Source organism: Leuciscus leuciscus, assembly GCF_965113295.1.
Source record: "Leuciscus leuciscus genome assembly, chromosome: 9".
In the NCBI taxonomy this organism is placed as follows: Eukaryota; Metazoa; Chordata; class Actinopteri; order Cypriniformes; family Leuciscidae; genus Leuciscus; species Leuciscus leuciscus.
The window spans coordinates 27,351,641-27,374,202 of NC_138733.1; the positions used below are offsets into that span (position 1 = coordinate 27,351,641).

Genomic DNA, 22,562 nt, shown 5'->3' on the forward strand with positions numbered 1-22,562 from the left:
AGACTCTTGAAAATAAAGGTTCTTTATTGGCATCATCCATGAAGTTTCTGCACAAATTGTTCTATAGAGGAAAATATAATATATATATTTTTTTTATTATTAAAATGTTAATTATTATTAAACTATTACTATTATTAAAACCATGGATCTTTTATGAAAGCTTCTTTGCCAAACCCCAAATGTGTCTTGGCATCATTGTAAAAAACCCCTTTTGGAACCCTTATTTTCATGACAACCAAACACAAATATATCAGCTGAAGATGGAAGATTCTTTGCTTTCATTTGTATTGGCAAAAAGTGTCATTTCCAACAATAATGCATATTTTGTTAATGTTTCGGCTTTATATCTGAACCCCTTCTCACAAGATCCTGAACATCGCCGATACATCATTTGCCATCTGTGCAGTTTTTGGATTGAAAAGGTTGGCATCCATAAACATAAACTTCTAAAATTATAACATCACCAAAACATATCTGAAAATGATGTAAAATGGATAGACCATTACACCATTATGCATTTGGACACTGGTTGAGACAAGACAAGAGTTTTTTTCATTTCTGAAAAATTTCTGACAATTTCTTCTAGTATTTTAAGATTGATAAAATGCTTCTAAAGGATTGTTTGTTTTAGTTACAGGTCAGCACGGCTCAAGGAAGAGGTGTACAGCGTTAGTGTTGCAGTGATGGAGTATTTCATATTTTTAATGTTTTCAACTACAGCAAATGAATCACAGGAGTTGACTTTATATGTTTTCTTTAGCAGCCGTTCTGGTCTCGAAAACCCCTCAGTGGCCAAGTCCATCATACAGCTCTCCATTATGAACCGGTACAAACACGTCTCAGCGGAACCATCTATGACTCGAGCAAACTAACCGTCAAACTTAGATGATCTCCAGACCCCTGCCGCCACTCTTGTATGCATGATAAAACATTTGACAAGCCCAAGTGTTTTAAATCAATGAAAAACAGCTCTTACGGTGTCATTTCAATCTCAATAAACATTGTCAAGACTAATGTGCGCGTTTAAGTTATGTTTCTTAAACAGATGTAGTAGGTGACATCTGATATTTGACAGAAAACATGTGAGCTAATAGTTTATCACTTAAAGATGGAAAATAGATTTATTTGCTTTGTGAAACATGGTATTTCAATATCAGATGTCTCCAAAAATAACTTCTCCATTTAAATGAATTCTACAGTTTTATGAAAGCTCACACAAGCCGTTGCCAACTATTCATTTTATCCTTTTCCATAACAACTGACTAAGAAATTTAAGGCATAGGCAACAATATATTACAATCTTTCCTAAAGCAAATCCTACATTACACACGCATGATTTCCACATACATAAATACATATATTTTTTCCAACATAAATGTAAAAAGGCTATAAAAAAAAAAAAAAAAGTGTCACTAGTAGACCTTTCATCCTGTGCATTTGTGTGGCAAAGCTTTTGGTGGTTTTTGCCCTACATTATGTGCTTCAGAAGAGCATCCTGTACAAGAACCATGAAGAAACCTCTGGGCTGATGTTACGGACGTGCTCTCTTCTGTCTTAGATGGGTCTTCACTGATGATAATGATGGTTGCTGGGTTGAAACGGAGAGTCGTTGTTATTCAGTCTGCAGTAACAGAGACTGTCTCAGAGTTAATGTCCTCGGTTTGGTTATCTGACGAGCTGGTGGTCTCACTCTGATTGATGGAGAGCTCCTCCAAAGTGCCGGTCGTCTCCTCCAATGCCTGATCATCCTCAGCTATGCGTGAGAAAAGAAACGAGCTTGATTCACACAGATGACTTTACATCACTTTAAGCTATTTTAATGACATTATTTCAATATTATTTCAACAACAACAAAAAAGAAACTGGAAAGCCTTCTATAACTTGTTCGTTCATGCCTTCATGGCACAATGTTTTTCCTGGTTTCCACATTAGCGCTGTTTGATCTGATATGGTTTATAACAGTGAAAATGTGAAAGTAATTCAAAAACATACAGCACAAACAGTGAAGTTTGATTTACGAAACAAAGGCTGTGTTCAAAATCGCCCCTTATACACTCATTCACTACTAATATAGAAGGAGTGAATGAAAACGAGTGAGTGAATTCGGACTCTGGGTGTGCCGGAAGGGCTGCTGCTTTTGCACGGTTTGTGCTTGCGGATTAATAATCATTTAGAACTTTGCAAAATGGTAGCTCTAGTATTAATGAAATTTAATTATTAATTAAAGATTTATTTATACCTGCATGATACAGCTGCGGCTGTTTGGAAAATGGACGGATGGATCATAATTGCTTTAGTTGTGGGCGCCATCTTCTGGTCAGACGCGGGAATTCATTCAGCGTTTAACTCTGACAGTGCGTTATGGCCATTCTCTAGCCGCAGAGTGTATATCGATTGTGCACTCGTTATTGTGGTGCATTGTGGGATTAAATGAGTTCACTCGATAACATCCACTATGGATTCTGACACCACTACAAATGACTGTCCCCTCAAATAGTGTCCTATTTAAGGGTACAGGGGGCGATTTCGGACACAGCCAAAGACTTAGGATTCAGTTCTTTTTAATGAATCAAAAACATACAGCGTGAACAGTGTAGCTTGCTTTCCGAAACAAATATCTCTTTTAATTTGATTATTTTTAGTGAATCAAACACATACACTGCTTAATTTGTGAAACAAATGACTTGTGAAACCTTGACTTGGAGTGTTAAAAGTGTAGCTTGATTCCTGAAACGAATGACTCGTATGTCTTTTTATCTCAATACATTAAATTCAGACCCGCAAGCTCACAATTTGTTCGAAATATAATTTCTTCTTGCTGAAATGCTGTAGATCAAATAACGGCAGAGCAGGACATTATTGGTGCATGCCTAAAGTATATGGTATTATCATGGTACGACGCCCAAAAAACATAATAATACCATTGTACTTGTCACAGAAGTGTCACAGTAAAGCAATATAAATCTGATTTGGATACCTTTGGCCTGTTTCTGTAGTCGTGATGCTGAATCAGCTTCATGTTTCTCTCTCTGCTCCTGTAACATCTTACAGACCTTCTTATGGCTGAACCAGTGCAGCTTCTGACAGGCCTGGCCACAGTAGATCACCTGAACATATGCACAGATTTAAGCAAGCACCTCAGGAAACTTGCCTGAAGATTATAATATAATCTTATTATAATTTGGTTCAATAATAAGATCAAACCTGATATTTACCATTTTGCAGATGGAGCATCTTTTCTCTGCCCCTTTCTCACCACAGGATGTGCAGAAGTCTGCGTCCATGAAGCCCACCTGCCCCGTGATGGCCTGGGTGAGCACTGACAGAGCGGTAGGGTCATTTCCCTGTCGGAAAAGGACTGGTGAGGCTTCCATACGTGGAATATGGTTCAGTCTTTCTAGCTGAGGCTACGTTTCCATCATTTTATTTCAATCCCATTATCTTCGACATGAGCAAATAGAGGTCACTGTAACTCACAATTTCCACTGGAGCGATACTCCGGACCAGCTGCTGCAGTAATGTGGCATCACAGTATGGAAATTTCCTAATGCACTCCCGGAGGAACTTCTCCTGGAATACCGGGAAGCCGTCACTGTCTCGCCCTTTCACAAGACTGAGAAAAGATATCCGAGTTACTTTACAGATCAAACGAGGGCCTTTTAATTACAAGTTTGTGGTCATTTAGATTTTTTTATGTTTTTTTAAGTAACATTTGTGTGATGCAAAGCTGAAATTTCAGCATCATTACTCCAGTCTTCAGTGTCACATACATTTTAAAAGAACATTTGAAATAATTTTACTGTCACATGTTTAATTTAATGCATTCTTGTTGACTAAGAGTAATCATTTCTTACTTACTTAACAGAAACCTTTGAACAGTGATGTATATCTAATAATCTACCTCTTGATGAGGCCATCAAGCTTGTCCTGGCGATCCTTCAGGAAAGAGCCACATTTCTGCAGGACACAGCTGAGGTAGTGCATCTTCATGGCCAACACTTCATTCATATCCTGCTGTTTGATGCACTTCTCACAGATCAGCTCCAGAACCTGCAAGACACAAGAGGGCTTTACACTTTAAATAGATAACCCTGGGTCAATTAAAACCCCAGGTTTAACAGAATCCTGGGTTATCTTGCTTCACGTTTCACACTGCTTATGTACTTTACCCGTTGTTAACAATTAATCCTGGGTATTACACTGACGTTTCACACTGTACATTCCTAAACCCTGGGTTAACGTTCTTATTTGCATATTTGCTGTGTCAGTGTCATTGATTGGACGAAAGCAGCACACGACCTGCTCTAGCATTGCACATAATCATATTAAACATTGTCGACTGTAAAGATTTTTTCTTTTCAGACTATTAAGGTAAAAAATTAAGCATTATCTTTTCCGCTATTTCCCCCTCAAAAGTTAAAACGACTGTTTATATACAATGCGCCGTGTTTCAGTGACTGTCCAAAGAACGTGAATATGAGGCACGCGATTGGTTGTCGTATCATTTCATGCTGCACACCTTTGACACTGCAAAAGTGGCACTAACCCTGCTCCGGAACAGGGTTTCATAACACAGGGGGGAAAGCAGTGCTAACCCTGCTTCTAAATTACAAGTGTGAAACGTTCCTTTACTCTGGGTTTAGAAGAACGATGATAACCCGGGGTTAAGCGCAGTGTGAAAAGCTATTAAAGGGGGGGTGAAATGCTGTTTCATGCATACTGAGTTTTTTACACTGTTAAAGAGTTGGATTCCCATGCTAAACATGGACAAAGTTTCAAAAATTAAATTGTACGTTTGAAGGAGTATTTCTGTGCCAAAAATTCTCCTTCCGGTTTGTCACAAGTTTCGGAAAGTTTTTTTCGAGTATGGGCCTGTGTGACGTCAGATGGGGCGGAATTTCCTTATATGGGTCCTAAGGGCACTTCTCCCGGAAAGGCGCGGGCGCGCGCGCATCCGTAGACCAGAGAGAGAAGAGAGCCAAAGCAGTTCGCCCATCAAAGCGCTGTGCCCGGCTTTAGGGAAGTCAATGTCACCAAAGAAGTGTGTTTTTGGTTGCCAGGGCAAGACAACCCTGCACAGATTCCCAAAGAACCCGGCGTTAAGGGACCAGTGGATGGAGTTGGTTTTTCCAGAGCATCAACGGAGTTGTGCAAGACTGTTTGTTCCCTGCATTTCGACGATGATTGTTTTATAAACAAGGCCCAGTTCGACGCCGGATTTGCAGATCGTCTAATGCTTAAGGATGGAGCAGTCACAATGATAAAGGTTTGCGGTCGTGCGTTGAAACCGCAGGCGGTGAGTAAAACTGCTTCAAATGTCTGTGTGTTGTTAGCTATCGGCACGTAAGCACAGCTTTAGCTCCGCCCACAAGGCACGCCTCCAGCCGCTCGTTTTTTTCCGGAAAGACTCGGTACAGCCTATCTTTCTTTTATAAATATAATAAAACTAAACACTTTTTGGAGATTTGAAGGATGCAATACTACTCTATAGGTACTCAAGATTAACATGAGATTGACTGAAAATGAGTGTTTCACCCCCCCTTTAAGATGGTGCTGAAGTTGGGTCAGGTTTCAATTCAATCAAGTTTATTGTAATGAATCTCAACTCAGCTCTGAGGATAATGCATTAACATGCAACTGACCTTGCGACACTTCTCAAGTGCTTCCACGTCCATCAACAGAGGGTTTTCTTTCACCACCATCACTATCTGCAGCATAACAAAACACAACAACACATAGTCTTAACAGGATGAATTATGTTTTGGCTATAGTCACTGGTTTGAACATTTTAAAAAATGAGACTGCTTTTTATCAGTATCATAATCGTCAGGTTTAGAATGACCCTGTTGCAGCATGTTAGCTTAAAAATATAGCTTTTCAAGTTAGATTTTTAGGCTTTTCTGCCTTTATTTTGATAGGACAGTGTAGAGATAGACAAAAAAACAACAGGAGAGGAGAGAGGGGGGAAAAGACGGGGAAAGGCCCATAAGCTGGGACTCAAACTTGGGTCGCTTGAGGCGCAGCAGAACTATATGTCACAAGAATATGGATCAGACAAAAATAACTACCTTCACTGGGTTGAGGTTGGTACTCATGATAATTTTGTGTAGCGGTCCAGCGAGTTTAGAAGGGAGTTTTGGTTCCTTTTCCAGCCCCTGTGGTTTTGTGTAGTAATCCAACCTCGCACGGGAGAAGAAGTTATTGATAACTGTCACACAGTCGTGCTGCCCTGAAAAAGATGTAACCTCATTTATTCTTCACATTTGGAAACAAAAAAAAGAACACTCTCTCAGAATATGGAAAATTACCATTCAAACATTTGGGGCCAGAAATTCACAATATTGCTATATTACTGTATTTTTGATCAAATAAATGCAGCCTTGCTGAGCATGAGAGACTTCTTTCAAAAACATTAAAACAACATTAACAGATTTGACCAGTAAAACACAGTTTTCCCCATAATGCCATATTTTTGGCATACCTACAAAAGCAGCCATTTGTGCTGCTGTTCTGCCGACTGAGTTCACTGCATCCGTCTCGGCTCCAGCATCCAACATCATCCAGGTGATATCTGTCTTTCCTGTTCAATACAATGGATATGACATACTGTATTGTCATACTGTATTACTGGCATAAAATATATGTCAGGAGGACACATTAAGGCCCTGATATACTCACAGCGAAGTTCTTTTTCGTTCTTTGTTTAGGAGTAAAAAGTAGTTTGAAATACCTTTGCAGCGATATATTGTTAGCGAACATTTAGCCCCTTCATATATTGTATAACATTGTTAGCCCCTCCACCCCATTAGACGTCCAGAGAGGACTTTGACTCTGGAGTGAGCACCACTTTTGAACTTTCCTGGAAAGTTCGCTTTTGCAAGCTGTTTCGAACTCCCATAACGAACTCCAAACGAACTTCGTTTTGACATGATTTTGTTTAAAATGACATCACACCAGTTCATACATCGATTTCGCTTGACGTATATCAGGACCTTTATGGTCAAATTGACAATACTAGCACAAAAATAATTTAGTAATTGTGTTTCAGACCTGAGAGTCCTGCAAACATGAGTGCGGTGTATCCGTGTTCATGTTCGTTGCAGTTGACGTCAGCTCCGTGCTGTAGCAGCAGTTTGCACATGTCAGCCTTGCCCTTATATGCAGCGTGCATGAGAGGGGTCATGCCATACTGAAGAAGAAATGCAAACAATCGAAACAGCATTAACCACATATAGCATGTTCACATATATTTGATTATGCTGTGTAAAGAGAAATCCTGATAACTCCCAAAAGCACTCAAAACATTAACCTGTAAGTGCAATCGCTATCCAACAAGTAATTGGTTCATAATAATATTTTTTTTTCGTTTCTTTGTTTTCCGCTCCAACAGAAGGACACATAGGCTAATAAAAGACGGGACAAACAACCATTTCCAGGCAGCTGCTTTGAAAGCCCACAAGTGTCAGTAACATCTGATTTCGACAGATGTCCAAAACAAAGTCACTCTACAACGGTCATAAGTACTGTTTAAAGTATTGACAAATAACTGCCACTAACAGAGAGGAGAATAAAACAATGTTTTAAATGTTATTAGAATTATTATAATGTATAACAACACTTCATTACCTCATCCAGACAGTTTACCCTGACATCTTTGGATCCAAGCAGTCTGGAGGCTTCTTGCACATTACCTACAAATGGTCAACCACAGTGATCAGACAGTGACCGACCTAGAGAATTATTTATATACATCACATTTATACATAAATCACTATTAATACATCAACAATTATACATAAGAGCCACACTGTAAATGTAATGCTCAATGATCATCATGATATATTTCCATTGAGAAAAACATAAGTCTAAATGATACAATAATGATGCTAGAATAATTCGAATAAAATAATAATAAAAGTGATTTTACTGGTACAGATATACGTATTTGTCGTAAACTGTACTTTGAATATTATAATATATACAGTATAACTAAACAAATACATATACAAGTTTTTAAAATGTAACACATCAAAGAGTAATTTATAAGCACAGAGAGAAAGCATTCCGTATGCAGCCATTGCTTGCAGATTTTTGTAAATTATATTATAATTTTCCGAACTGGTAATTGTGCTAATCTGCAGTTAGCCTGTTAGCGTCATGCTATCATTACCTGCAGCAATAACCAGAAGTAGCTCTTTCTCTGTGTCGGTCAGGTCTCCTTTCTTTGGTGCAGACATTATTATATTCAAAGTGACGCTTTTGGTCTTAATAAGCAATATATAAGTTAACTGTGACTGATATGACAGCTTTGTTCTACTACTGTGATTGATCCACAGACTGAGAGACTGACTGGCTCTGACGGGTTAATGGGTTACTGTCTGCAAACGGACTGAACCAACTGCAACAAATAAGCAGGGGGCGTAATAAGTGTCGTCTTCGGTGTGTTTTTAGGACAGTTTAAATATATATATACATTGTAGTATAACACGCTTTAAATTACAACATTTTGTGATTTTACTAGGTATGGGAGTAGTAAAATGCCATTTGTATATGTTTAGCAATGTGTGTACTACCCCCCCCCCCCCCCCCCCATGGTGTTTCGATCCTAGAACTTTAATTCTGAACATTGATATCATTTATTTTTCAAAATAAGAGAGATATTAGCGTAAATGTGTCGCATAAATATTCATTTTACTAGAACTAGGGGTGCAATACATTACAATTATATTAATTGAAGATATATATTTTTTTTAATCCCACCACCTGTGTGATTGAAAATGATGAATTGTTCATTTGAGATAAGCAACATAAAAATATAATACCATATGGAAAAATGCAAGTCTACAATATTGTGTATTTAACAATATAAAAGAAAGGTATTAGACACAACAACACCAGGCAAATGCTTTTAGCGGTGAATCGGACCGAACAATTCGTTCACTGTTTGGACTGAGTCGGTTCGGCCGGTTCTCGTGTGAACAACTGGCTCTTAATATTAAACAGTGTGATTATACTTTAAAACGAGTCGGACTTACCCTTATAATTGCTTCGCATTGGGTTAATAGTGCAAGTGGGACTTTGCTTAATTTGCATAAAGATAAAGAACGGACCAATGGCGTTAAGCGTGTCTACCTGAGCAAATGCTGGACAAGCTCTAGCTAAGCTACAGTCATCTTGCCTCAAGGAGCAGATAGTCACATTTGCGGGACAGGTGTACACTAGATATTTCATCATGGCTTGTGGTGGTTTTGTTTGCTCAAAAACTTCTCTTTGTATCTTGAACCTAATTTATGTGGTAAGTCAAGCAGTAGTTAGTCCTAAAATACTTTTTTAGGTCTTTACAATAACTTTGGTCTTTATTTAAAAGTCCGTTTTGCATAGGTAATATTCCTTTTATCCTTAACTATGAGACATTGTACATACATAATACATGTACATTAAATATGTCTATAAATTGTAAAATGAATGTTTATGTGAATTGTTATGCTGATATTCATGATTTAGTATTGCTCTGCCTTTTCTAAGCAATTTCTGATTTGTTTTCTGTTTTCAGATGGTCAGTCTCCTAATGATCGGTGTTGCAGCATGGGGCAAATGGTTTGGACTGGTTTCTAGTTTCAGCGTGATGGCTGCTGTCATCGCAGTTGGATTTTTTCTCTTCGTCGTGGCCATTGTGGGATTGTGTGGGGCTGTGAAGCATCATCAAGTCCTCTTGTTCTTTGTATCCTTCCAATATACTGATTCAAGAAATTCTCCAATGTGTGTGTCTAAATGAGGTTTGCCTCTGTTCAACACATCAGTCTCAGTTTGTGTTGTACTTTGGGCCCTAAACTCACATTTACCAATTTTGCTGGCTTACCTATTTGTAATAATTTCCCTTTTAGTCAACAGCTTTTTAAATGTGCCGTAAATGATGGAGAAACAACCTTAACTGTTCTTTAGTACATGATTGTTCTCTTTCTGGTATTCGTCTTGCAGTTTTCAGTATCGTGTGCCTGTTTAGCTATTAGTAAAGAACAGCAGGTAATTATAGTCTGTATTAATACTTTGACATGGTGATACCAGTTTCCTCATTCCTCAAGCAAGTTGGTTTCAAATAAACCTTTTGTCCTCCTGCAGAACCTTCTCCTGGAGATAGGATGGAATAAGTCGGAATCAATGCAGAAGGATTTGGAAAGATCATTGGATTGCTGTGACTTCCTTCAAGTTAACTACAATGAATCATGTGATGCTGTAAGAACTATTATTCTGCTTTTCTATCCAAGACTTAATGTATCATGAAGGGTCTTCTGATACATTTCGAGTTCGAGTTGAACTTAATGTGGGGGAAAAAATAGCATGCTTCTAGAAACTTCTTGAACAAATAGTCTGTGAATGTGAAGTCATGCGGTTTATACAGAAAGCTTGGGTAAATATGTGGTTTGAAGTGCTGTTGTATTTTTGTACGTCAAGATGTATTATAAAGCTTCTGTTTTTGTTGTAAGCTCATAATTAAGTGACCAAATGTAGGCAAAATTAAACTTACTTCTACAATGATAGCTGACAGACTCTTGAACATATAGTCTGATGTGAAGATCACCTGAGTATGAGATCATGTTTATATGCGCTTAACTAATAGACAGTTTTATTGTAGTTGTAAAGATTATTTTATGCTTTATTTCTGTCTTCTCTGTGACTTCAGACCTGTTTCAAGGATCAAACATGTTCACCGTGTTCAGATATAATCCAGGCCTATGCTGACGACGCTCTGCATTTTGTTGGAGGAATCAGCCTGTTTTTCAGTTTTACAGAGGTGAGCAAACATTGGACATCCTTTGGTTCGGAAAACACGGAAGATGAAACATGGAAATATCGAATGAAGCTAATAACTGCTTAGTCCGTGTATTTACGTTTTGTTGCTTGTTTCTTATTTTTCGGTCTGGTTGAGAAATTAAATACATTATTTTAGTTAAGTTTATGTTATTTTCTTTACGGTTTCAGATTCTGGGCGTCTGGCTAGCATATAGATACAGGAACCTGAAAGATCACCGGCAAAATCCTGGTGCTTTCATATAGAGCACTATGGTTGGACACAAATATTCAAGACTTTGAATGTTAGTTCTACAATGGACTGTTTGTCTTTTATGAATCTTAAGAACCTTTTTCATTTATGATGTGTTGTTCCTCTTCATAACAAACCCAATTACTTTATTTTTGGGATATGCTAACAAATTAAATGTTCAGTTAACTTTTAAAATATTTATTTGTGAAACAGCCATTATGATTTTGCATGTTTAAAATATTTATTATCACTGATTATGCAAGTAGGTTAACTGGGCTTGAACTTTGATCCCAATTTCAACAACTCTTACAAAGATAAAGAGTTGGACTGGAATGAAAAATTAAAGACATGAAAATACATCTTTCATTTCATGTTATAAATCAAAGGACAAACATTGATTTCCTGCTTTATACATCAAACAATTCTGTCATCTAGCTCTCTAGACGCTCAGTAATGAGCTTGCACATTAAAACTCAAACTACACCCAACCAATTTCCACATCATTCTGATCAGGATATGACCAGGAACTTGTACATCATCTGTTTGTCTTCCACATATTAGCCAATGGTGTGGCGCTTCCAGAGGTTGTCCAGCCGGTTTTGCACAGATGTATTGATCGAGATGTGCTAGTGCTGTCCTCTGCTGGCTGTAGGGGAGAAATACCACACATATTCACATTTACAGCAATTTGGATCACATTAAACCACCTGCCTGAGGATTAACATCATGTGATTAAATTCTTTGTATTTTTATTTAACTGAAAGACTATGATTTTAGTATTTTATTTGTGTATCTAGAGAGATTTTGTCTAATACTACGCACTACAATATACCTTCTTAATTCCATTTTAGCATGTTCTTGTGGTCATTTTTTAAGCATGTAAAATACATAGAATTTATTAAATGAAAAACAAACAAGCGACATGTTTGCACTTCTTGTTTTAAATGTATGGTGTAAATGTTGTCTTCAGCTATAATTTACACATTTGATGAATAAATAAAGACATCTTAACACCTAACACATTTTTTTTGTTGTTTATTAATATTTGTAATTTGTATTTTTATCTACAACGAGTGAAGTAAATCCATTTGTAATGTATGAATGCAGAGCTTTAAAATACTTATATTTGTATACGTATATAGGCTACTAATAAAATATATATATATATATATATATACACATATATATAAATATTTATAAAGAACAAAGAATGCCAAATATATTTCATTAGAGCAAGGAACCAATCCCAAAATTTGGGCTTGACTGAGTTAATTGCTTTGATTGTCAAACTACTGCCTGTCTTAGAACAGCCTTGATTACTTTGTATTCATTTATATTTAGTGGCTCTTTTTGCAGGTGTATTAAATCAATTATTCTAGACTAAAGCACCATTAAATACCTTAGTTTAGACGCCATTTGACCAGTATGTGAACTAAAAATAGGGTGGAGGAGCAGTGATGTTAACTGGGTGCTAGTAGGTGGAGGAGCAGTGATGTTGGCTGGGACAACATGGAGGAAAGGACAGACAAAATGCTTGACATGCTATTCAGTGTATTAGAAATGTATATAGCAAAAGTCAAAATACAAAAAAAATATAGGTTATGATTGTGTATAAACAGATGTTTTATTTTAAATCAAGGGTGCATATGAATTTCAAGCATAAATATTAATTTAATTCCACTTAATTCAATTTTACATTTAACTTGTTTGCCATGGATTTTCTAAGACAACACACTTAAGATGCTTCTGCTGCATTGTGCTGTGAGCTAACAATCTCCTGTCATTCTCCTGTCCTATCTGAATGCCATAAAGATGACATTAGTCATTAAGATTATTTAGGCTCTCAGTTACCATTTGAATAGTGAAACCACAATGAACATGATGCGATTTCCCTTGACTAACAAGTTTAAAAACATTTAAAAAAAAACAATTTAAAAAACAGGAACGGTCTTTAACCAAGGTAACATTCACCTAACAAGGCAGGTAATGCTAGTTGACCATACTAATCCTCAAGCCCCTGCCCCTTTTGTCTCAAAATGTATTGTGCCCCTCTCTGATAAATGTAAATAATAATAATTATTAAAATAAATATTATAATAAATAACAATACACTTATACACCATTGCCACGAGCAATAATAATACAAACAAATATTATAATTTTTAAAAAAAATTTTTTGGCGGAAGCATTTGGCGGAGGTGAAGTGGCAGTAGGCGGAGGTTTTTTTTTTGCAGTGCTGTGTACGCAGCAGTTCGCCGCGAGTCTTCAAACTGCACGGGCAGCAGGTAACATTAAGCTAATACAGAAAAGTTACATTTATCCTACCATGCTACTGTAAAAGTAGCGGCAGCATGTGAGTTATGCTTAACAATCATAAAAGTATAACTCAATTTCAGCTGCATTCTGAGTCTGACAATGTCATTCGTTTTTGTCCAGGCCATAGCAAGTGTTATTAGCTTGGGGAAATACATCTAGTGAAAGGAAATTTTAAGTCCATGTCCAGCTCTAAATTGTAAGGAATTTATATCTTTGATTTCATAGTAGCCTACACTTTACAATAAGGTTCATTTGTTTATTATTCATATTAACTAACATTAACTAATCATGATCAAAACAAAGGGAGCCAACAAACTCCCTTTTTATTGAACTAAAGGCTCTGAAGTTTAAAGAATTAGTAGAACTTAAAACATTACAGATCATGTACAAAGTAAAAAATCATCAACTGCCAGAAAGTATCCAAGGGTTGTTCACAGAAAGAGAATGCCAACATGACTTAAGGGGAATTTGTATAATTCAAAAAGAACCAATAAGGACCAATGCAAAATACCATTGTATTTCAGTTAAAGGTGTAAATCTATGGAATAGCTGTCATGAGGAACTAAAAATATGTGGGACACTTAATAAGTTAAAGAAACTATTTAAAAATAATGCACTGAAACTATATGAAACCATTTAAAGAATGATAAATGAACAAGCTGCTTTGGATTGTGCAACGGTATTGCATAGGAAATACTAATGTTTTTGTATTCTGTTTATATTTGTTTGTCAACATTATAATGATGTAAGACAATAATAATTATTTTTATTTTTTATTAAAATATGAGATGTTTTAAAAAGGTAGGCATTATAAGCAAGAGCTTCAGCCTACACCTGTTTCAGACTGTGCTGTTGTTTGTTAGCTCAACTGTGTTGAAATTAAGTTGTCTGAAAATAAACTAAACTAAACATTTGTTATAGGCTATAGGCCTATTTGTTAATCTTAGTTAATAATAATACAACTTTTAATTGTTTGTTCATGTAATGTCACAGTCAGTGCATTAACTAATGTTAACAAATACAACTTTTGATTTTAATAATGTTTTAGTAAATGCTGAAATTAATATTAACTAAGATTAATAAATGGTGTAGAAGTGCAGTTCATTATTAGTTCATGTTAACAAACTTAACTAATGAAACCTTATTGTAAAGTGTTATTGATTTCATGATAGCTAACACTTTATTGAATACATACATAGGCCTACAATTTATAACATCAACATAACTAAACATGAATTCCTCATAATTACCGACTTGATTCTCTGTTTTGTTTGGTAAAGTAAATAATATTTAGTTATATTATCATCATTTCCGAGAGAGGCACTCTGACCAACTGCTGCTCTCCATCGAGTGAGATATTCAAAATAATTGTGAGGAAGTCATTAAAATATATAAAACACAACAGACAGACGGGTACTGCTTTAAATACAGGTGATTTATTTTAAAAATAAATGTTTTTTAAAAAAAGTGCCCTTTTTGGTCCTTCCGCCCCTGCCCCGGAGGAGGTCTGTGCATGCCACTGCTGCCATCATTTTGTCTCAAGATGCCTGGACACCAATAATGTTTCTAAAGCACGTTTATAAAAGCTACTTAAATGTCCTATTTGAACTAAGGCCTAATCCTGGCTTAATCTAAACCCTGTCTGTGAAACCAGGCCTAGATTCTTTTTAAAACAACATTCCTGTAACAACATACTTCATATACATGTTGGTAGATTATATAAATATTGTAACTCGACACATTTATTAACTTCTATGTCTCTAACTGTCAATTTGAAATGCCCGACAAAGTCTGAAGTCTGCCCGAATCATGTGACGATCAAGCATTTTGGACTTCCGTTGATGCAACTCTCTCAGTGGCTGCATGTGAAATATTAAAATATGATCGATTTTTTTTAAGGTAGCATAGATGTATCTCTGCCTTTGATATCCCACAATCCTGTGCGTTCCATTCTTTGGCAGTTATGCTAAAAATGTATGTTTTTGACCAACGGTTTCCACTTATTATGCTGATTATAGCGAGGAATTAGTATTGTAGTAATTAAAAATATTATCACCAAAGTTCTCTCCATTTTGTAGATCATTAAACCATTATGCTTCCTTAGAAGTCTGTCCGAAATCAGTTTTGTGAGGTACCTTGCCCTTGGCTCTGCACAATAGGTTGCCAACCAATGGGAGTAAAGTGAGTGTCCGCCGCCATGATAAATAGAGTGAATGAGTATAAAAGCCTACTTGAAATCATCGGCACAGAAGCTGCGTCCAAAATCGCATATTCTCTTTGAGTAGGTACTTAATTTGAACAAGAACTTTGTGACCATTAAAAAAGTGTGTTCTATATAGTAATGTAATCCGGATGTACTACATTCGCCACGTTGTCATGATCATGTGACCTACTAGCGTCAGTTGCGTTGCTTCACAGCCATTCATAAATCCTCTCCCGTCACCGTGGCCTCATGAGATAGTAAAGTGTTCATCATATGCACACTTCAGAATACTGTGAATTCGGTCTCACTCTCCCAATTCAAATAAGACTGTTTTACCTTTTTATGTAACTGGCTATAAAAAGTTAGGCTAAGCACTTTATGCAACTGGCCACAGGTCTCATTACTTCCACAGAGAAAGTGTTAACAGTATTATAGGTAAAATCTATTAACTTTTTGAAGGTAATGAGTTAACCTAGATAGTTAAGCCTATTTTTATTGTTGCTGTTTTATTCAATTTCAAAATCAAAATGTTCATAAGAAAAAAAAAAAAAGAAATACAGCTCTATATTTAACGAAGCGCATACAAAAGACCTGAGCTGAAGCGATGCGACCTGTTTTACAGAATACGGACGTTTGTTGTGCATAACCCGTATTTAATCATTATGAACCTCCTTTTACACCATTTTTATGACGGTTCAATAACCATTTCCTCTTGTGCATCATCATCATCCGTACTCTTAAAAAACTTAAGTTTGTCTTTGCTTAAACTGAGGCCTGAAGGACCTGCTATGAAAACCTCAGAGTATTGTTCATCTATGACAAAGCCTGACGTCTCAATAAAACCGCTGAGCATCTTTTCAAAACGATCCAAACCCTCTTTAGAATCAGAAAGAATCACAAGAGCTGTGTCTTTGTCAATGACTGACTGTAGGGTTTCTCCTTGGACTTTAGGTCCCAAAAAGCTGTTCTCGCTGTTAATGGAGTTGATCAGAGGAAGAAGGCAGATGCTTACTAGTAAAGGAGTCAGCGGACATCCCACCCTCAGACCTTGTGATCTGTGATCCGTCATCAACAACAGCTTCAACACGGATCTAAATCTGTCAGGTAGATTCACGGACTTTAAGCTGCTAAACAGATACGGCCACTTCAGTGCACCTGGATCTAGTTTTAATGAAATAATTAGCACTGGGATTTGAGCACTGATGCAGTGCTTAACAGAACTGTGTTGTTTGCTTTGACCTGGATTTAAAATGTGTTTAATAACGCCATTCAACCTCGCAGCCAGAATCAAAGCCAGAATTTTATAATCCACATTAATTATTTTCATCGGACTGCAGTGATAGTGAATATCATAGCTGTAGGTGTGATCGTATTTGTCATGGTTGAGCGATTCAAAAACTGCAGGTTTAATTGGCTTTAGGTCGAAGATTTGATTGAAAAATGCTTGTAAAAGGTCAGTAATTTTACAAGCATAATGCTTATAGAAATGTACTGTAAGCCCATCTGCTGATAGAGTTTCAGACTGAGGCAGGGACAGTATAGCAACCAGAATCTCTTTTCTCGAAACTGGTTCGTTTAGAACGGTGATCAGGATGGATTTTACGTCATCAAATCTCTCAGTTTGGTGTAAATGATTCAAGAAGTTCAGAAGCCTCTCGGATGAAGTATTTGGTGTTTGAAGAACCTCTGTGGATGATTCTGAACTTGGACACCCTAAAAAATAAATTATGTTAAAACTATTATTAATTAATTTTACATCTTAAAATGAGAGGGAAAAGAGCCGATCTACCTCCTTGGTCCACGTGTTCAACCTCTCGAGGAAATTCAGTCGTATCTGAACATCTTGATGGTTTTAGGCTTCTTTGCAAAACTATTGCCTCACATATAAGCCTGACCTTCACTCCTGGCCACAGGTATTCTTTCTTTCTGGTATTTATTTGTGAAATTTTCTTTATTGTGTTTGATAGTTGTTCCATACATGCTTTATCTTCAAGAAGACAAGAATCAAACTGCCATTTTGGTCCACGTGTCTGAATTTGAATGGACAATGGGGCGTGATCAGAAATGTACTCTTCTTTATCCGAGTACATTGGCCTCTCGTGAATGTTACAAGCAGTTACGCTTGATAAATTGTGACTTTGCAAAAAGTAGTAGTCTAGTCTCGACTGACCTTTCCCATCAAAATACGTAAAGCTTTTTACCTCCGGGTAAAGACACCGCCAGACATCCACTAAGCTTAAGGTTTCCAAAAAATTTTGGAGAGCATCTAAAGACTTTCGGTGACTTCGGTTTCGTAAATTTGATGTTTTATCAAGTTCGGCGTCCATGACTGTGTTGAAATCCCCACCGACCACCAGGTATGCCGACGACGGGATGTGGGTCGCAATTTGTGTGAACTCCGTAAACCTAATTTTTTCATCATTTGAGTTATACACATTGATGAATACAAAATCATGCCCCCAAATTTGACATGAGATAATTATGAATCTTCCCTTTCCGTCACCATTGACATTGAAACCACCACATCCGAGGTTCTTTTTGAACAGGACGGCCACCCCTCGGGAACTTCCTTTAAATACGGTGAATGCCGCCATGTTGTAATCACATTCTAAATCTTGAATTTTGATGCTCCCAGTTGAGTAGATTCTATCTGGACCCACATGAGTTTCTTGGAGAAAGACTACATCAGCCTTTAGAAGACTTAAATGACGAAGAACTTCATTTTGTTTGCGTTTGAAACCGTTTACGTTCCATGAAAGAATCCTTAAAATTCGCTGCTCGTCATCAATGTCTGTCATCCTGAAGTGGTCTCTTTGGATCAGTTTCATAAATGAATGGGTTGGTGTACCTAAAACAATGCAACACAAAATATTTTGTAAATTGCAGAAGTGTTTTACAAAACCTGAAGAACTGGATTCTTTGATAACATAAACATGCATATACAGTACACCTTGCAAAATAGTAGCCTACTCAAGAGGGAATCTTAGCTGAATTAAAAAGTAAAAACTTTTGATTATTCAGGTAGGGATGGATGGGTGAAGGGAATGATGTGTAAATTGGGAGGTGATCAACTCAAGTGTGATCATGTCTCGAATGGGGATGGTAATATAGCAAGAGAGTTCAAATTTCAATTTCAATTGTTTTCTCAGAGAGTAGCCCTTTATTCCAGTTTATCCAGTCTTACAACCAGTTTAACTGCTCAGGACAAGCAAGGGACTCAAGAACCATCACAAAACAAAAACAAAAATCACCCAGGTAATGAGACACAGTATTAAGAATCAAGGGTACATAAACTTTTAAACGGGGTCATTTAAAATAAATTACAACATAAAAAACATGCATTTTGTATGCGCTCTTATTTTGTTAAAATTATTCACATTTTCTGCAAGGGGTTCACATACTTTTTCTTGCAACTGTATATAGGTTTCTCAGATCAAATAAGTACTTACCTTGTCAATTCTTTGCTCACAAAAAATAAAACAAATCGAAACATTAATTACTTGAATTATTACTTTTATTTAAAATAAAATGTATGAAACGCTATATCCTACACTTGTTTGAGATGGCAGGAACATGGCAGGGACACGTATCAACGATCTACCTCTTCCTCTTATAACACATGCAAATTAACATTAATACCATTACATCATCACATTTGAACTCAAATGATTGCAAGTCCTAGTATACTGTTCACATACTGTTTCCTGTTCTTACTTAATTAACATTTCATCCACAAATTCTTTATATCAGTTTCACAGATGTAAGGAATGCACTCAACTCTATACAACTCTAGTCTGTATTTTGGTTATGAGAAAAGATAAAATCTGAATGAATTTTGTTAGAATCTACTCCAATTCTCTTACATCTACATTTGAGTATTTGTGAGTCAAGGTATACCAAGAGTTTAATGCAAATGGCCTGTCAGCTTGTTCCTTCACAATATGTCACGGAAGGCTTCTAAACAAAGCAATACAAAAATGCACCTACCTGCATTTTCTCCTGGACTTCAGGTCCTAGAAGCCTGAAGGACAGACGCTCATTACTCCCTTTAAGACAACAGACAAACTAGTTAAAATGTAATTCCCCCATTACCAGTAGCCTGACTACTGACTCGACTGACTGACTGTCAGGCAAGTTCACTGACTTCTATACCTGGACCTACAGGAAGCATCAGCAGTGGGAGTGACCAGATGATATACATAATACGTATGTTGTTGTGTATACTCATTCAAAAAATGTACTAGGTAATTAGGGCCCAAGCCCTGAAAGGGCGAAGGCCCTATTGTTTTCCTTAGGATTCTTTATTATTATTTTTCTGTCAACCTTTCGGGCACTTTTGGGGCCCTTAACATGCTCGAAAACTCTTGAAACTTTGCACACAGGTCAGAACCTGCGGCCATCAGGGCCGGGCTGAAGCTGGTACCCGCTGGTACCCGGCGTGGCAGGGGGGCTCAACAGCGCCCCCTTGAACAGGGTCCGAAAACTTGGTCCATATATCAAACACGCTTGCATGAATTAATATGAAACTCGGTACACTTATAGATCTCATCAGGCAGAACAACTTCCATACTCTATGTTATTAGCTCCGCCCAACAGGAAGTCAGGCATTACGGGTTGTTTGAAAAACATATGCTCTGGAATTTGAAATACTCCTCCTAGAGAATTCATCCGATCACCACCAAACTCGGTGTGCATGAAGTCAAGACATTGAGGATGCTAAATTGCGGACAGATTTTTGATATCTCAAACGGTTTGGCCGTGGCGAGGAAACGAATTTATGGTCAGAAAAGTGAAACAGGAAGTGTGTTATAACTTCTGCATACATTAACTGATCTTGATGAAACTTCAGCAGTGTGTTCGTTGTAAGAGGCCGATCACATGGATGTGACTTTTGTGAGTCAAAGTTATAGCGCCACCAACTGGCAACAGGAAGTGTGTCACTTTCAAAATGCTTTGAAATCACCCTCTTCCCCCCCCCCAATTTGCTTAAAACTTTATGTGTATAATGTAAACACACGGCAGATGTAGACCTGTGAAAGGATTATTGATATCTTAGATACTGTTGCCGTGGCAACGCATCAAACTTTAATTTTCTTTTTGGATGCTTTTGAGACTCTTCACATGCTTGACAATGCATGAAACTCGACAGACACATCACATTTATTAGCCAGTAGACGTGCAAAGTTTCAAAAATGGGCGTGGTGCAGGGGCTCAGTAGCGCCACCTTTTGATAAAAGTGGGGGGTTATTTTTATCTACAGTAACAAAACTTGGTATGTATATTGTTCTCATCAAGCCGGACAACTTTCTAATTTACAGTCATTAGCTCCGACCAACAGGAAGTCAGATATTTTGGTTTAAATGTGGATTTTCTGGAGAATTTTCTCTCTCTCTCTGTCTCTGTGTGTGTGTGGGGTGTGGGCGATTTGTCGATTGCTTTTAATATTTTTCAAGGTTTCAGGGACTTTTGGGGCCCTTAACATGCTCAAAAACTCTTGAAACTTTGCTCACAGATCAGAAGCCACGGCCATCAGGGCCGGGCTGAAGCTGGTACCCAGGCGTGGCAGGGGGGCTCAACAGCGCCCCCTTGAACAGGGTCCGAAAACTTGGTCCATATATCAAACACGCTTGCATGAATTAATATGAAACTCAGTACACATATAGATCTCATCGGGCCGAACAACTTTCCCTTGGTCAAGTTTTACGCCAGCCCAACAGGAAGTCCGCTATTATGGGTTGTTTGGAAAACGCATGCTGTGGAATTTGAAATACTCCTCCTAGACAATTAATTCAATCGCCACCAAACTCGGTGTGCATGAAGTCAAGACATTGAGGATGCTAAATTGCAGATGGATTTTTGAAATCTCGAACAGTTTGGCTGTGGTGAGGACACGAATTTATGGCGAGAAAAGAGAAACACGAAATGTTATAACTTCTGCATACATTAACTGATCTTGATGAAACTTCAGCAGTGTGTTCGTGGTAAGAGGCCGATCAGATGGATGTAACTATTGTGAGTCAAAGTTATAGCGCCGCCAACTGGCAGCAGGAAGTGTGTCACTTTCAAAATGCTTTTGACAAAAGTGGGGGGGTTAGTTTTACCTTCAGTTACAAAACTCCATACGTATATTGTTCTCATCGAGCCGGACAACTTTCTAATTTTACAGTCATTAGCTCCGAGCAACAGGAAGTCAGATATTTTGGTTTGAATGTGGATTTTTTGGATATTTTGATATTTTGGATGGTTTATTTTATTCACACTAAACTTTTTCAACATGATGAAAATACATTACAGATGCTAAATTGTGAACGGATATTAAACATCTCAAACGGTTTTGCTATAGTGAGGGATTAAAGTAATGTCCAAAAAGGAAACACTAAAAGCTAATTGTATAAAAAATATACTAGGTATGTGACAGTGAGAATATTTTACCACCGGTTAATCGACGTGTGACACCGCTGGGGGCTTTTGAATCACTAACTTAAAAACGAAATGGTGCGGAGCAGAGCGAGCGTTTTCAATGAATTCCTATGGAAGTAGGAATCAACTAAAAAACGTTGACTGTTCTGCTCGTTCCTGGCCGTGGACGCGCACCGTTATGAATGCCCGTGCAGCCGTGAGCATTTTAGTTTAATTTTAAAATTAGCTCCTTTCGGGGGGCGGATTGCTTGAATTTATTTTACAAAAGCACAATGTTGTGTTTTATTGCGACTACTATACACCAGGCGCGGCGCTACCATTTTAGGTCCGGGCCCACCCATTTTCTACTATGGTTTTGTACGTTTCTTCATTCGGATCTATTTGCGATCCATTCCATTCTAAACAAACAACGCAGTTTACATGCTTCGTCCTTGTTACATTATTCATTAAGATAATAATTAATAAATGCACGCATAATTATCAGTGAACTTGATAAATGTTGCAGATATGTTTTACTATGCATGCACAAACAAATGCCTTTCAACTTAGGCCTATGTGTGAAAAATTCAGAATAAAATGAAT

The 22,562-nt window shown here is 37.3% G+C and overlaps 2 protein-coding genes and 1 long non-coding RNA gene across 3 annotated transcripts; 1 reads left to right on the forward strand and 2 right to left on the reverse strand.

Moving 5' to 3' along the window:
* Nucleotides 1-1,102: 1,102 nt before the first annotated feature.
* Nucleotides 1,103-8,371, reverse strand: ankmy2a (ankyrin repeat and MYND domain containing 2a). Its single transcript, XM_082180807.1, has 11 exons — nucleotides 8,171-8,371; nucleotides 7,627-7,691; nucleotides 7,051-7,189; nucleotides 6,482-6,580; nucleotides 6,069-6,229; nucleotides 5,643-5,708; nucleotides 3,902-4,050; nucleotides 3,478-3,613; nucleotides 3,216-3,344; nucleotides 2,978-3,107; nucleotides 1,103-1,753 (listed from the first exon to the last, which is right to left on the reverse strand). Exons 1-11 carry the CDS (start codon nucleotides 8,235-8,237, stop codon nucleotides 1,617-1,619), a joined length of 1,278 nt encoding a protein of 425 aa, XP_082036933.1. The 5' UTR covers nucleotides 8,238-8,371; the 3' UTR covers nucleotides 1,103-1,616.
* A 649-nt stretch (nucleotides 8,372-9,020) lies between these two features.
* Nucleotides 9,021-12,059, forward strand: tspan13a (tetraspanin 13a). Its single transcript, XM_082180815.1, has 6 exons — nucleotides 9,021-9,295; nucleotides 9,554-9,721; nucleotides 9,943-10,023; nucleotides 10,120-10,233; nucleotides 10,682-10,792; nucleotides 10,981-12,059. The coding sequence occupies exons 1-6, from the start codon at nucleotides 9,233-9,235 to the stop codon at nucleotides 11,053-11,055; spliced, it is 612 nt and encodes a 203-aa protein (XP_082036941.1). The 5' UTR covers nucleotides 9,021-9,232; the 3' UTR covers nucleotides 11,056-12,059.
* Nucleotides 12,060-14,920: 2,861 nt separating this feature from the next.
* LOC309506857 lies at nucleotides 14,921-19,715 on the reverse strand. The gene is made up of 3 exons (XR_014208949.1): nucleotides 19,548-19,715; nucleotides 17,350-18,408; nucleotides 14,921-17,273 (listed from the first exon to the last, which is right to left on the reverse strand). It is a non-coding gene; the product is annotated as an uncharacterized lncRNA (long non-coding RNA).
* Between the last annotated feature and the right edge of the window lie 2,847 nt (nucleotides 19,716-22,562).

Bases quoted from the DNA above. Each gene is read 5' to 3' on its own strand.
- ankmy2a (XM_082180807.1), bottom strand. From the start codon at position 8,237: ATGTCTGCACCAAAGAAAGGAGACCTGACCGACACAGAGAAAGAGCTA. The intron at 5,709-6,068 runs GTAGTTATTTTT...GTTATGCTGCAG, and splicing joins CCAACCTCAACCCAGTGAAG to ATAGTGATGGTGGTGAAAGA. The intron at 4,051-5,642 runs GTCAGTTGCATG...TGTGTCTTGCAG, and splicing joins CACTTGAGAAGTGTCGCAAG to GTTCTGGAGCTGATCTGTGA.
- tspan13a (XM_082180815.1), top strand. From the start codon at position 9,233: ATGGCTTGTGGTGGTTTTGTTTGCTCAAAAACTTCTCTTTGTATCTTG. The intron at 9,296-9,553 runs GTAAGTCAAGCA...TTCTGTTTTCAG, and splicing joins TCTTGAACCTAATTTATGTG to ATGGTCAGTCTCCTAATGAT. The intron at 10,793-10,980 runs GTGAGCAAACAT...TTACGGTTTCAG, and splicing joins TGTTTTTCAGTTTTACAGAG to ATTCTGGGCGTCTGGCTAGC.